This window comes from Berghia stephanieae, chromosome 2 (genome assembly GCF_034508935.2).
Source record: "Berghia stephanieae isolate SIO BIC M18660-M18661 chromosome 2, UCSD_Bste_1.3, whole genome shotgun sequence".
In the NCBI taxonomy this organism is placed as follows: Eukaryota; Metazoa; Mollusca; class Gastropoda; order Nudibranchia; family Aeolidiidae; genus Berghia; species Berghia stephanieae.
This window is the reverse complement of record NC_088361.1, coordinates 9594425-9610141: the sequence shown is the minus strand read 5'-3', so window position 1 is coordinate 9610141 and position 15717 is coordinate 9594425. Positions and strand designations below refer to the sequence as shown.

At 37.8% G+C, this 15717-nt stretch overlaps 1 protein-coding gene across 4 annotated transcripts; it reads right to left on the bottom strand.

The window, feature by feature from the left end:
- Positions 1-2006: 2006 nt before the first annotated feature.
- LOC144964275 (uncharacterized) lies at positions 2007-15717 on the bottom strand. Of its 4 annotated transcripts, XM_078898359.1 has the most exons (4): positions 15390-15480; positions 10481-10694; positions 9102-9894; positions 2007-3578 (listed from the first exon to the last, which is right to left on the bottom strand). In XM_078898359.1, the coding sequence occupies exons 3-4, from the start codon at positions 9876-9878 to the stop codon at positions 3303-3305; spliced, it is 1053 nt and encodes a 350-aa protein (XP_078754485.1). In that variant the 5' UTR covers positions 9879-9894; positions 10481-10694; positions 15390-15480; the 3' UTR covers positions 2007-3302. The 4 variants fall into 4 exon arrangements, with proteins under 4 accessions (XP_078754485.1, XP_078754486.1, XP_078754483.1 ...); XM_078898360.1 differs by lacking the exons at positions 10481-10694; positions 15390-15480 and adding an exon at positions 15630-15717; XM_078898357.1 differs by lacking the exons at positions 10481-10694; positions 15390-15480 and adding an exon at positions 15578-15666 and having other exon boundaries at positions 9102-9961.

Below are 15717 nucleotides of genomic sequence, written 5' to 3'. Positions count from 1 at the left end.
CTTCAACGGTTCGATAAAGGTCTATCTAGAAATGTGGACAACATCATGACCCGTGATAAAACATGGATTTATATCGGAGTCCAGGCCACTTGGGATCTCCCTTTCTCACAACACATCAGGCAGAAAAATGTCCAAAACATAATGCTCGGAACGTGCATTTTACTTTGCGGCACCATCAATCTGGAATATTCTCTCATTCTTTACCAGAAGCGTTCATACTATTGAATGCTTCAAGTCTAGAATAAAGACAGAATATTATAGAAAGTCAGAATATTTTAGAGAAACTTTCCCTTAATATTTCAAAATTAAAATTCATTTAATTTTCTTAAAACTCTCATACGACCTAATAGGTCTTGTAACACGTCAGTGAGCACGTTAGGTGGATATTGGCACTATATAAATTTTATTTATTTATTTCCTAATTTAGTATCTATTTATTATATGTATGCCACTGACACAAAGCGCCAATATAGAGTGTAGCTCTTTCCTGGTGTGACTCCACCTCTGAAATTCAAGCGATCTAGCAGCTCTGGAAAGCAAATGGTGGCAAATGGTGACATCGCCACAGTACAACTCCAACACAAACGCACAGTCGCTTCAGATTGGTATGTTAACCACTGCATTCCGAGGGTTTTAGAGGAGCGAAGAAAACGGCGTCTAAATACAGGCAAAAGGGGGCTGCTTTGGCACCATGACAATGCAAGGACCACACAGCCATTGTAAAAGTTGAATTCTTGACTGAAAACAACATTCCAATCCTAACCCACCCGCCAAATTTCCCCGATCTGCCCCCCCCCCCTGATTTCTGTTTTTTACCATTTAATTTTACTAGAAAACTCCGTGGGATTAAATTTGAGATTCCCGAAGATTCTGATGCATTTGAAGATGAAATTTCAGCCACACCACTGGGAATTAGCAAAACTGCTTTAGTTCTTAGTTTGAGAGGATGAAACTCGCATCCAAGGTCAAGGAACGTACTTTGAGAATCTGTGAACGTGTGATGGTAATGCCATTATTCATTATACCCGATTCCGGAAACGTATCTAGTAACCCTCGTATGAACAAAATTCTTAAATAGCCTCAATACACAAAGCCATTGGTATTAGCGCTTAACCAGCTAATGCCATAATTTCACGTATTAAACAGTTTTTGACAGAAAACTAATCCTTTAAATACAGACTAATTTATATGACTGTCATCTTGGCAAAAAACTCTCAAACCTGGGACATGATGGAATACCTCGGGTATGAGAGTTTTTGCCAAGATGAGGGTAATTTATATTAATCGATTTTTTTGAAGGACGAGGATTCTGATCAAATTTATAAATACCATGTTAACCCTGTTAACCCAGTGCACTAAAATAAAGATTTTTCAAAGTTATGTCTTGAGAGTTTTACTCTATGGATCAGAACGTTGGAAGATCACAGAGAGCATCATCCAGAAACTTGAGGCATTCCAAAACAAATGTTTGTGACGAATCTTCAAGATATTATGGCCAAACACTATCTCAAAAGAGGACATGGGAGCTAGAGCTGAAGTGGAGTCTCTGGAGAGTCTCATAAAAAGGTGAAGATGGCATTGGTTGAGGCATGTCTGTCGCAGACCTGATGAAACACTGATAAAGAATGCCCTGCGATGGACACCCCAAGGAAAGAGGAAGCGATGCCGCCCCAAGGAGTCTTGTAGAGAGGGACCTAAAGCAGAGAAGCCTGTCCTTCGAGCTGACCCCAAGATTAGCTGCTGACAGGACCAGGTGGAGATCCCTTGCATCGCTTCAAGTGCAAGGAGGCCAGGATATGAGAATATTTATTTCCGACGAGATTACCAACTTTGTATCAAAGCAATAAAGGATTCTCAAAGAGATAAAATCACATTGACTTCTCTTTGAGCTGAGTGAGGGAAGTGTCCTTTCCATGGTGAGAATCTTTATCTACGAATAGCAGAGGTGCCGCGACACAAAAACACTCATACACACACATACATACAACAATAAACTAGCATAAAAAATACAAGTTCAAGGCCTTTATTGAAATAGGTCACCGAATTTATGAAATTTTCTGATATAAAATCATAACATCTGAACTGGGTAAAATGCGGTCGGCACGACGTGCACCTATACCCAGGTCTAATAACCCAAATTGTTGTGGGCTCATTGTTTTAATGGAAATACTTTCAAACTAACGGAACATATTATCCATTACAACAATGTAAAAAGAAGCTCATAATTGCTTTCGGTTATCAGACCTGCTAATATGTGCATATCGGGTCGGCAAGAACAGCTCTAGCAGCTCTCTTTGTATTATTTCATATAAAACCGTTAGTTCAGCTGATTCTTCGTGTAATTGTTTATTGTCCTATAAATTATCATTTGTACATTTTGCGTCAAATTGAATTTATATTTATTATTAATCCATCAAGTCATTTTTCCTCCAATTGTTTTTATGCCCTATTGTTCAGTCTATGTTAATTTCATTCTAAATGTATGGCAGCGCATGTACCCACGACAATTTTGTTGCTAACATTGTTCTGATAATACTTATTCAAAACCTTTACAATACTTTGAATTATGGCAATTTTTGTTTTTAACTACAAAATTTCAATGGATACCCACAAATTGTTTTTCCCGTAGGAGAGCACTGACCATGACGTGACCGGGAAAGCGACTACACTCTTCTGACTTGGGAGGTATTCTAAGTCATAAGGACAAAGTTTACCCTGACTTTAGATATAATATCTTATACACGTTTCGTATTGTTTGTGGGTTTTTTTCTCACACTTCTTGTTGTTCTTGTTGATTATGTTGTAGCTTGAGCATACGTTTGAGTCCAACTTGTTTCTCTTTACGTGTGTTGATTTTTAAAACTACCAATTTTGCCTTTTGACTATACTTTAGGGTCTACGGATGGAAGATGGGACTATTCACTGCCTTTTGCATACGTCTAGGCCAAACAAAAATGGCTATGGTGGAAGCTAGAACATGAAATGGCTATTCTTTAATTGCAGTAATCAAACAAACGTTTTCTTTAGGTATTTAACTAGCTGTTGTTTTATTTCCGCTACTTATTAGGTTAAATGAGCCTCGAGAAAAAAGCATGTAATATAACGTGATGCAAATGTAATGTATTATTATAGTGATACATGTTCCCCATCTTTAGAGGAAGGTGTAAAGCATATAAATCGAATTAATGCTCTGTCGTTGATTGTTTTAGTAGGTCCATGGGATGGCATAATATAAATTCGAGCATTCCAGCTTGATTTAGTTAGAGGGATCAGTCCAGAAACTTTCAGTTCTGTATTTGAAGCTATTCTTTGTTTTGGGTCCCTCGATCTTTGGGGCTTGACCAACGTGAATTCAAATGAGATCGAAATTTTGAATTGTACACATAATAAATAGGGAACGTTGTTGCTGAGCTTATCTGTGTCACCATTGCAGCGGTATTACCGGCGGTGAGGTACGAATTTACTAGTCTTTTACCATAATCAAATTCATCTTCCACTAGTCTATATATCGACCAGACAGTAAAGGGTATATTACTGATGAAGTAGATGAGACAAATTATGAAAATTTGCTTCAACACCTGAAACGATAAAAAAGTCATTTAAACGTAAAAAGTGTCATGTCTTGAGTATGTCATATTCCTATATTACTATCTTTGCCATATATTAGAACGATGAAAAAGCGTAATATGTAAACTTACCTTTTAAGAAAAACAACTCCATAGAGTATATATGTATATGTAGGGAGATGATTACGGTAAACTGGCTTAATAAGATCACGTAGAGAGGGAATGCGGATACCCCTCTCAAACGTATTATAATAATAATAATAATAATGATAATAATAATAATAATAATAATAATAATAATGATGATGATGATGATAATAATAATAATAATAATAATAATAATAATAATAATAATAATAATAATATAATAATAATAATAATAATAATAATAATAATAATAACACTTTATTGCATCCCAAAAAGGAAATTTTTTTGTACAGATGTGTTAAAACTTACACAATAAGATAAAAATACAATGGAAATAGGATACACACACACACACACACACATATATATATATATATAAATATATATAATTTATATATATATATATATATATATATATATATATATATATATATATATATATATATATAAACATTTGAAATATAATTAAGATAGTTTGACTTCTACAACGTTGTTATCGAGCGTTGCTCTCATCAGGAAGTGGAAGTGAAAGTAGATTGTTGTGTTTTCGTATTTTTATAGATTCGTGTTTATGGAGGTTCGTAATTACATAAAAGGTGTTTGTTTCTGTGTCTGCATGAGGAAGTTAGTTCGTTTCTTCTGTTGAGTGTTGCTATGTTCGGTTTAGTGATGATGAAGAATTTTTCTTCCAAGCAGAGGTTGCAAATCTTAGAAGAGGGGGAGTACGACTGTGCTCTGGAGATGATTTTCCATGTGATGCTGTGTTGTATGTTTTTTTCTTTGAGGTTCCAAATGTGTTCGCTTAGTGTAGTAGAATGTCGTTTGTGTATGTTTCTGAAGGAAGATGTATGCAGGTTGTATCTGGTTTTGAATGGACACTCGGTGAGGCCAATGTATGTTTCTTGTTTTGGTGTGTCTGGTCGTGTTACTGTGGCTTGATAAATTACGTTTTGAGTCAGGCAATTGCCGTTTAGTGGGCATGTTGTCTGGGTCCTACAGTTGCATTTTTTCTCTAGGTTGTTGCTGGGCTGATCTGGCTGTGATAGTTTTCGGTTATTGTTGGATGAAATAATGTTTTGTATGTTTGGCATGCAGGTGTATCCTATTTTGATGGTGTTTTTGTTCATGATTGGGTGTAGAACGTGACCGGGAGGGAAGCATTTTTGTAGTAGATTGAAGAATTTGTTACCGATAGAAGTTGTCACATTCTTGCTGTAGGGTGGGTTGAACCATGTTATGTGTCGTTTTCTTTGTCGTTTTTTTGTTGGGGTGGTAATGGTCTCTTCCTCATATTCTAGTTTGTAGTTATATCCACTTTTTTGTAGTGCGTTTGTGTACGGTGGGATTGCATCGTTGAATATGTTGTTGTTTGTAGAGTTGTTAGATAGTCGTTTGTTAATGCTCTCGGGGATGTTTTATATTATAGATGGCGGATGATTGCTGTGTCTATGAACGTACAATGGTATGTTGTTGGGTTTTGAAAATGGTTGATAGGTGCCGTCGTTTAGGTTGATAGTTATGTCCAGGAAGTCGAATGTTTTTTTGTTGGCTTCGATTGTAATTTTCAGATTGTTGTCCTGGAAGGTTTTGCATATTTTTTTCTTTATTAATCCTGTCTGTCTCGGTGTTTTATTGCACAATGCGAGTCCGTCGTCCCTGTATAGTCCAATGTTTATATCGAGATTTTGCATTTGAGAAAGTAGATATAGTCCGACGAGCTCGCATGTTTCTGCTCCATCGTAGCTCCCCATGGTGACATCAAAGTTTGTTGATTTTTTTGTCCATGCTGTTCCATTATTGTAAAGTGATGTATTCTTCGAGTGCAGGATAATGTGTATTTCTTCTTCGGTGATGTTGTCGAAGGTTTTTGCGAACTGTAGTGCTTTGAGGAGTAGGGTTTTGGTGATTGAAGGTAGAAATTACAGATGTCAAAGATGATTGCGTTTTGTCGTTGTTTGTTTTCTGTGTTTCTGTACCAGTTGATAACTTCAGCGGTGTTTCTCCATTGGTTGAATTCGGTTTTCTTGACGATTTTGGTGTTGATTCTGTCTAAAATCTGTTTACTTATTTTTCCGATTTGTGATTTACATGGGTTTATGAGACGGCATTGTACGTTGTTGCGAAAGTTTGGTTTATGGTCTTTGATAGTGATGAAGGCGTTAGATTTTGCTGTGGTGTCTATTCTGTCACTTAGCTGTAGGTTTTAGGCGATGCTTTTGTCTTCTGCTGTAATGTCAGGTGTCGTAGATGGTGTGTGTTTCTTGTACTCTGCTTGTATATTTTTCTCAAGTAAATGTGTGTATTCTTTAGGGGTAAGCTTGTAGAAGTTTGTGGTTTTGTCAGCGGCGACGTAAACATTGGAGTCTTGATGTATTGATCGTATGTCTTGTTGTAGTTTGTTTTGGAAGGTGTCGTTGATTTGTCTGAATTTTATGTTTCGGATGATATCTGTCATTCCATCCTCGAATTCTCGTAGTTCAGGTATGGATGGGGCTGGTCTGGTAGATCTAAATCCAAAAGTTTCTTTATTTTTAACCGTTTGGTCAGGGTTTAGGTAGAAAATAGCTCGCCATCTGGTGTTTCTTATAAATTTTTCGGTTTTGTTGATTAGAGATTTTAGGTATTGCTTGCTTGTCGGGATCGGGATGTTCTTTGTCGAATAATCAAAATTAGTACTTACGAGGTTCATTTCTGGTTAAGATAAAGTGCTCAACAGGACAGTAGAACTGGAGCAAATGTATAAATTATAAAACAAAAACCATGAAATAATAGTGCTCAACTTTAGTATAAAAGGAGCTATTTATAAACATTTGAAATATAATTAAGATAGTTTGACTTCTACAACGTTGTTATCGAGCGTTGCTCTCATCAGGAAGTGGAAGTGAAAGTAGATTGTTGTGTTTTCGTATTTTTATAGATTCGTGTTTATGGAGGTTCGTAATTACATAAAAGGTGTTTGTTTCTGTGTCTGCATGAGGAAGTTAGTTCGTTTCTTCTGTTGAGTGTTGCTATGTTCGGTTTAGTGATGATGAAGAATTTTTCTTCCAAGCAGAGGTTGCAAATCTTAGAAGAGGGGGAGTACGACTGTGCTCTGGAGATGATTTTCCATGTGATGCTGTGTTGTATGTTTTTTTCTTTGAGGTTCCAAATGTGTTCGCTTAGTGTAGTAGAATGTCGTTTGTGTATGTTTCTGAAGGAAGATGTATGCAGGTTGTATCTGGTTTTGAATGGACACTCGGTGAGGCCAATGTATGTTTCTTGTTTTGGTGTGTCTGGTCGTGTTACTGTGGCTTGATAAATTACGTTTTGAGTCAGGCAATTGCCGTTTAGTGGGCATGTTGTCTGGGTCCTACAGTTGCATTTTTTCTCTAGGTTGTTGCTGGGCTGATCTGGTTGTGATAGTTTTCGGTTATTGTTGGATGAAATAATGTTTTGTATGTTTGGCATGCAGGTGTATCCTATTTTGATGGTGTTTTTGTTCATGATTGGGTGTAGAACGTGACCGGGAGGGAAGCATTTTTGTAGTAGATTGAAGAATTTATTACCGATAGAAGTTATATAAAGGAGCAGCTCCATAACCAGAGCCGCGCGCTTTATAATATGAATAATTTCAACACTGTAAAATAGTTAAAACTGTCACTATAAATTGAAAATTGAAAAGATTGCAAAACAAATAAATTAATAAATTAATATTTACTTTTTTTGAAAGTAAAAATGTGAAATAATTATATAAAATGATAATTGCTTGTTGTTATAAAGCCTAATACTGGACGGCAGAAAAGAATTTCGGTGTCTCTCTGTTTACGTTGAAATAGAGTAAGGGCGACCACTTCTCCCTGACATAATAACTGATGGTCTTAGTGGATGATTCTGGTCATTTAATATTTTAGTTATTTTACTAATACAAGATTTCTCGTATAAAGGATTTACATCGTCAACATCCTTTATATAGCGTTTAATGTTTTTTAAATATTTGAATTTATTTTGTTCCTTTCCACTCCTAAGCAATTGCCTCCCCAAGCTGTTATACAAAATGACAACACACTTTCGATTACTGCTCTATAAAATAATGTGCAGAGGGTTTTACCTATTCTAAACTGAGAAAGTTTTGATAAAAAATAAGTACGTCTGCACATCTTATGCCTAATTATTTTCAAGTGTTCATCCCACTTGAGCCTGTCATCAATCGTTACACCAAGGTATTTGTAGTGAGGAACTTGCTGGACGAATTGGTCCTTTAATTGTAACGGTTCTATCGGTTCCTTCACTCTCCTAACGTCAATCACTCGCCCCCGGTCGTCGCTACCGTTTCGAGCCGAAATAAGTCCCTTGTACGCAGCTACCTTGACTACGAACAGAGATGCTTATTCGAGATGGAAGTCGGTTTGGACGAATTCAATCCCTCGAGGGGTCGGGGACATACACTCCTCAAAACTAGATGAGAAGTTGCCAGGCTTCTCCACCAGTAAGAGGAGACCCAGAGTGGTAGCGATTCGGCTTCGGTCGAGAACCTGCATCACAGCAAAATCGCTTCATCAGTCTAACATGTACCCGATGTGGGATAGAACCCGAAACCGGAGAGCATCTAGTTGAACGGTGTTGTGACAAAGCTTCCGGGCGAGTTTGCGATGGTGCACGAATGCGGTGAAGAATTTGCTAATTGGGTCGATCGTCATACCATAGTAGTGTGAGCCCGATTAGAAGCTGGTGCCACATGGAATACCAGATAATGGAATCAATGATCTAAGGGTCAAAGTGCAACTCACGATAAAACCGTATTTGATTAATTCTGCATTGTTAATAATCTAGCCCAAGAAAAAAAAAAGAACTAAAGTGCCCGAAGCGGGGCTAGAAACCGTGACTTTTTTGATCACAGTAGGATGCCTTAACCACTCGGCTATTTCGCCTGCCTTAGTAACTTGGAACGATCAGAATAGAGCAGAATGTCTAATTGCGCATAAAATTTGGTTCGAATGAAAAGATGTGGCAGGTAACATAGAAATAGATGTCAAATGATCAAATGTAATTGATGAAATAAACCCATTAAAGTGGTGAAAGTAATCATTAAAATTAATATAGAGGAAATCAGAGCCAGCTAAAGAGAGCTTAAAACATAGGCCTGGAATGAATTGGATGAAAAAGGCCGTTGACGGTCTATGAGAGCGCTATGGGCAAAAGTAGTAAGTATGTAAATAATCAAATCGTTATTATGACGAAATTACGATTTAATTTCTTCTAACCTCACCCACTTGGTTTTAGATCAAATGGTAATCAACATTTCCAATATATGATTGGCATACGAAATCATTAGTTCAACCATTCTTTGTCTCAACACCCCCCCCCCCACCCCGCCCGAGCCTAGTCCCTCTCGTAAAAAAGAACGATTACCTGTAATTCTTTGCCTGACAATTTATTGTTCGTTTTCTCTGTGACGTCATTTCCGGCACTTCCTGTCATTGATATCGTATTCCTGAATTGGACTGACTTTTTAAGATGTATTGCCATCACGATGAGGCACACAGCCACGATTATGCAGGTTGCGATGTTAAAGACGATCAACTGAACAAATCTTGTGACATCCTGGAAGTAAGATCGTTTTCTTGAAAACCATAGAAAGATGCGCGTTCTGTTCCAAACGGGGTCAAATTTGTGCTGTACGCCCATTTGAGACAATGAGGCAACATTGTAAATCGGTGCGAACAAAAAGAATAATAAAAGAGCGATCAATGATCTAGTCCTAGTGAAAACGTCTTTGAATTTAAAGGGCATGGAAACACACATGCAGCGGGCAATAGAAATATACATTGTTATCATACAAGTGATTTGGTAGGGTATCATGCCCAGATTAGATGCCCAAACTACGACAACACGAGGGTGTATAAAAAAGCTCCTCAGATTGAGTAAGTCTTCTAGGAAGCGTAAAATAGTCGCCTGATATTCGATAAATCCACAAAAAGCAAAGCTGAAATCAGAAATGGCAAGACCCGTGAGGGTTACGGTTACCCCGTCTTTCAGACCCATAGAGATAAATGTTCTGATGTTTATAGCATTGGTGATGAGGCCTTGTGCACATATGAATAATGCGGTGACAGCGTATACGCGAATGATGATAAAGTAATCTCCATCACTGATGACATCCTTTGGTGAAAAACTCGTCGAATTCATTACTACTTTTTAAATTCTGTGTTGTACAAAAACAACAGTAAACTGATGATAGGGCTTAATGTCTATACAAACTATCATCATAACTGAAAGAAAAAAAATGATATGTCGTTTTGTCACAGTACATTAGTAAGTGAGAATGGTGATGATGACAATGACCATGATAACATCGATGACAATGATGACTGAGATGATGATAGTGGTAACAACAGTGATGTTATGATGCATATGATGATGATGAGGAGGAGGAGGATGATGATAGAAATAAACAAAAAGAACTATATTTGAGTTAGCTCTTGACGATATCTTTCGTTTTCTGAGGTTTTAAATTATTGTTTTGGGTATGATTCTTCCACAAATATTTTGTTCATTGATTTTAAGAAAGTGAAGATAAAAATGGTTTTTGAATGTCAAACCTCTGCGATATCATTATGTTGTTGTTGTGTGGTCTGTTTATCTAGGAAATTTGAAAATCTATGAGTAGGTTAGTTTTTACAAAACTTCCATTAGCTTTTCATTTGTTGTGAAGGATTTTTTTCTACACCCACGTCTATCAACAATTGGGCGCCTAGTATGTCTTCTTCCAAATAATAGGTAGTGCCTACCGTGTTCGCAATCTTGCTCAACAACTGGTTGTCCATACTGGAATTCTTGCAACTTTTCTCATTGAGAACAAGAAGGAGAATAAACATTTCTATTCTTACTTTTAAACGGATACTATGTCTATTTTTTTGGTAACTCTAGCGAAAGGAGGACTCAGGTGATGAACATTTTAGGTGTTTAAGTAATTAGGAGGGGTGCGGTTATGTGGTTGTCATTCTGAAAAGTAAAGAGAAAAAGTAAAATTTCAGAGGGGGCTGTTGGAATCCACCTAACCCCATGTAGTCGCTAAATGTGTTTTGGCACTATTCCATTTTTTAAATTTATTTTTTGTTGTTGTTGTTGGCAAAATGGACCTTTTTAAACTTTGGTATTTATACCATTTATCTTGTTTGAGCAACATAAAGCATCCGACTAACAAAATAAACGTAAACCATCCTTTGCAACGGACCAATTCTTTCTAAAAGTGACCGACGTCCAACGTTAGTACCCTTATTATGGTAGTTCAGAGAGCATGCTATTTACAAATCACCTTGGTAAAATTGTTGTAAATCATGCGGTCCAGGTCAAGGACGAGGCTCACCTATGATACATAGAACCACGACTTCTGTGCAGGTGAGCACAGTACACGATCTTGGAGCAGCTTACTCACACTATTGTGATTGTGATTTGTGAAGAGTATACTCATCGTATAGCCACAATAAGGGTACTGACCTTAGGACTAGCTTGTAAGAGTTGGATGTCAGTCACTTTTAGAAAGAAATAACTCGTTCCAAAGGATGCCTTACCTAAATTTTGGCAGACAGATATTTTATGTTCCCCAAAACAAGCTAAATTGTATAAATGTCAATTTTAAAATCAATAATTTCACCACACCTTCATTATAACATGTTTTGTCTGTAGAGCACAATTCTGCTTATATATTTATATTATCAAAACATGGCTTAATCGATTATGTAGAATGAATCAATGAAAAGTTCGGGACATTTCGCCTGGTATCTTCAATTAAACGATGTCATTAGTGGCTAAATATTACATCGTGCAAATATGTAAACAATCAATATTTCGAAAGAAAAGGCAATAGGCTTCAACAGTCATGACGTCACTCCCCTCGTAATGACGCATAGTAATTTAGTAACTGTCTCTAAGCTGTCGGAACAATGGCGGACGCCCTTATGAAATATTTCTCCGACGAATCCAGTGAATCCAGAGGAGAAAAACATTATAAATATGATCATGTTTTGACTTTTATACATTCTGATCACATGACATATGAAAAATTCTAGCCAGCATGAAGAATAAAAAGTACCGATTTTTTTTGTTTAGAACCACGCTCCTTGCGTTGTTGGGCGACGTGACATCAGTCTATTGAATCCAATTACTTGCATCGTCACTGTAAAATCCTTACTATCTACATATAGTATATCGCCTGCATTAAAGAAAAAAATATCATCTTCAATAGAGCATGCAAGCTCCCCCCCCCCCCCCCAAACAACAATAACAAAAAAACAAAAAAAAAAAAAAACAAAGCAAACAACAACTTAAATAATTCCTGTCATAAATCTGTATAGTAGTATTTTCTTAACTTCTCGTCCCAAATATGTGACCAAACTAAATTGTGTTGGATTGATTTAAAGTTGAAATGATTAGAAATATTATGTTACCCACCGTCTCAAAGCAGATGCTAAAGATTGATTTGATATGAAACTTGGGGCTTAATTCTATACGAAGAATAGATATAATTTCTTATATAGCAAAAAACTAACAGTTCGTTTTTCCTGTCATTTTAATCCTAAAATCACTTTCCGGGATCCGATTTATCCCAATATAATGCCACATATAATAGTTTTGTTTTCTGAATATTCTGATCCTCTAATATTGATTCCTCAAGTAAAACTTGGTCTATGACCCATATCATCAATAACCTTATATTTTTCAGCAGCTAAATCATTCTGCCAGAATACCATTTTGAAACCAAGGCTCACATATCTTATTCATTTCTTAATAGATAACATGTAAAGAAAAAAAACCCACAAACAAACAAAAAAAAACAAAACAAAAAATATAAGCTTCTATATAGCGCAAAATCCACTTTATGTCCTCAAAGCGCTTTACAACCAAATAGCTTCAGGACTAATGTTGTTTGATGAACAAGTAATCGGCAGTCTAGTGAAGAACGATATTCTAGCCACGATTACAAGATTATTCAAAAACCGGTATGGACCAAGGTGTTTTGTGGTTTGGACAGGAACAAATATCAAGGACAGAAAAAAAGCTCAATTTTGTGTCAGGACGAGCGACCGCCACTATATCTTGGACAACGGCATATTGAGCCACTTTTCTTGTCTCTCCAGGACGACAATTCGATGCCTCGAAAACTTCAGCATTTATATAGGGAATGAGATTAGCGGAAGAGTAGCGTCCCTTGATTGGACGTCACCGGTGGAGAAGTTATTTGTAAACAAGCGAACTACAAGCCAAGCGCTCCTAATAAAAATGTATATGTATTATTCATATCTCTGTACAAAAATTCATATCATAATCAACGTTATGCATTTTTGTACAGAAATATGAATAATGAATTTTGTATTTGGAGCGCTTGTAATGTAGTTGGTTTGTTTACAAATAACTTCTCCACCGGTGACGTCCAATCAAGGGACGCTACTCGTCCGCTAATCTTATTCCCTATAGGGCAATAAACACTTTAAAAAAATTCTAAATGCTTTACAAGGGGCCCATAATCAATGACAACATTAAACATGAAGGAATAGACATGGCACCTGGTAGGCGATATTAATTTTTTTTCGCGACAATAACAACGCTGTTAACGCCTAAGTACGGTGAGATAATGAGAGTAAAGAGCCTATTTCCTCCAATTATGGAAACCCGCCGAAAGCCGTCGAAACCGCTGTAATCTGCCGAAACTCGACGAAATCGAACAAAGTTATGGGAAGTGGGCAGTAGTGGGGAGTGAACCAGGAACTCAGGGAAGTGTATGCCAGTTAGGGAATGAACCTGGGACTATGGGAGGAGGAGGGTGTTTCTTTATTACGAAACACTCCGAAACTCACTAAAATCGAAGTTATAGGAAGTGGGCAGCAGTGGGGAGTGAACCAGGGATTCGGGAAGTGGAAATCGGTGAGTAGTGAACCTGGGACATTGGGAGGAGGATATCAGAGGGGAAACGAACCCGGGACCATGGGAAATGGATACCAGTGGGAATTGAGGCCATGACTATTGGAGGTGGGCACCAGAAGATGATGAACCTGAGATTATAGGAGGTCGGCATAAATGGGATTGAACTTCAGACTACAAGCGGTATATGCCAGAAAAGAGTGAAGCCGGGAACATTAGGAGGTGGTCACATGTAAGGAGATAACTCAGAAGGATAGTTCATTTTTCCGAAACCTACCGAATACGTATAAATTTATGGGAAGTGGGCAGCAGTGGGGAGTGAACCAGGTTCATCTCTCTCTTATATCCTCTTCCCATAGTACCAGGTTCACTCTCAGCTGGTTTCTACTTCTCATAAATATAGAAGTTTTCGGTAGGTTTCGGGAAAAAAAATAACCTTTTGTGCTCACTCTCAACTGGTGTCCACCTCCCATATTCCCAGCTTCACTCATCACTGGTATATACATCTTGTAGTCCCATGTTCATTCCCCATTTCTACCCACTTCCTATGGTCTCAGGTTAACTATCCTCTGGTGCCCACCTCCCAAAGTCTGGCTTCAATTCCCACTGGTATCCACCTCCCATAGTCCCAGGTTCATTTCCCTCTGATATCCTCTATTTAAAGACCCAGGTTCACTCTCCACTGCTGCCCATTTCCCATAACTTTAGAAGGTTCCTGAAAAATACTCCCCACTGGTGTCCACCTCCCATATTCCTGGCTTAACTTTCCACCGGCATCATCCTCTCCTAGTCCCAGGTTCATTCACCATTTCGTGCCCATCTCTATCCTTTGGTTCCCACATCCCATAACCCGGCATCAAATCCCACTGGTATCCATCTCCCATGGTCCCAGGTTTTTCCCCCTCTGATATCCTCTTCCCATCGTCCCAGGTTCAGTCCCCCTGGTACACACTTCCTTGAGTACCAGGTTCACTCCTCACTGCTGTCCACTTCACATAACTTTGGTCGATTTTGGCAGGTTTCGGCTTGTTTTGTTAAAAATTTAACACCCGCTCCTTCCACAGTCCCAAGTTCACTCCCCTATGGTGTACACTTACCAGAGTCCCTGGTTTACTCCCCACTGATGCCAACTTCCCATACCTTTATAGAGTATTGTCGGGTTTCGGCGGGTTTCCTCTGTCCAATCATCATTCGGGACATGACTTCAACATTGTAGAAATGTATAATTAACTTTAATGAAAATTTTATGTCTGACTAGAGTGAAGTCTCGCCATAGCATACAGTAACAGACCTGCCTAGTGCTACGAAAATTTCGAAATTTTAGTTCCATCTAGAAAACTGCATAGACGTTTTTGATTCCATGAATCTTGTTGAAAAGGAGAGTTTGGTTGCTTAAAATCTGTATTTAGGACTTTGGACCATAGTTTGATTGTGCCGAGGGCAAAGAATTGATTTGTAATGCTATTTATTGTGAACTTTTTATTTTTCCCCATGGAAACTACGATTTTTTGACATTTCAATTAGGCAGCTCTGCAGTTAGGACGAAGGAGCCTGGTAGAACATTCGCTCTTGTGTAGCGAACGTATTACTAGTAGACGACGATTTTATTTTGACCACGCATTTAAGGAAGCTCCTCTCAATGTCGCTGATAGATGTTTCTTTACGTTTATATAGGGCGATATCCTCTACACGTGATCAATGCGCTATACAGGGGTCCCTAGCTAACAGCAACACTTGACATGTACTGGCACACACATGAAGACTGTTAGGAGATATTACTTATGTTCCGGCAGAAACAACGTTATTAACCGAGTAGGGCGAGGGAACATAAGTCAAGAGCCTTTTCTAAAGATTCAACTTATGCGCCGTCCTTAGCGGGACTCAAAACGATCCACCCCGGTTTAGATGCAGTTCAACTAAAAGAAAATAATAAGTGAGCGGAATTCGACAAATATGTAATGCTATACATGTCTCATATCCCAAAACGTTTGCAAAAATCCTCAATCCAACACAAAATACCCTCAAATACAACAATGACGATGAAGAGCTTGAATTTATTTGGTTAACGACACTAGTGTTTAATATGTACACAGAGTGGTTTTCCAAA

Bases quoted from the DNA above. Each gene is read 5' to 3' on its own strand.
- LOC144964275 (XM_078898360.1), bottom strand. From the start codon at position 9,878: ATGAATTCGACGAGTTTTTCACCAAAGGATGTCATCAGTGATGGAGAT. The intron at 3,579-9,101 runs GTAATCGTTCTT...TTATCGTTTCAG, and splicing joins TGTCAGGCAAAGAATTACAG to GTGTTGAAGCAAATTTTCAT.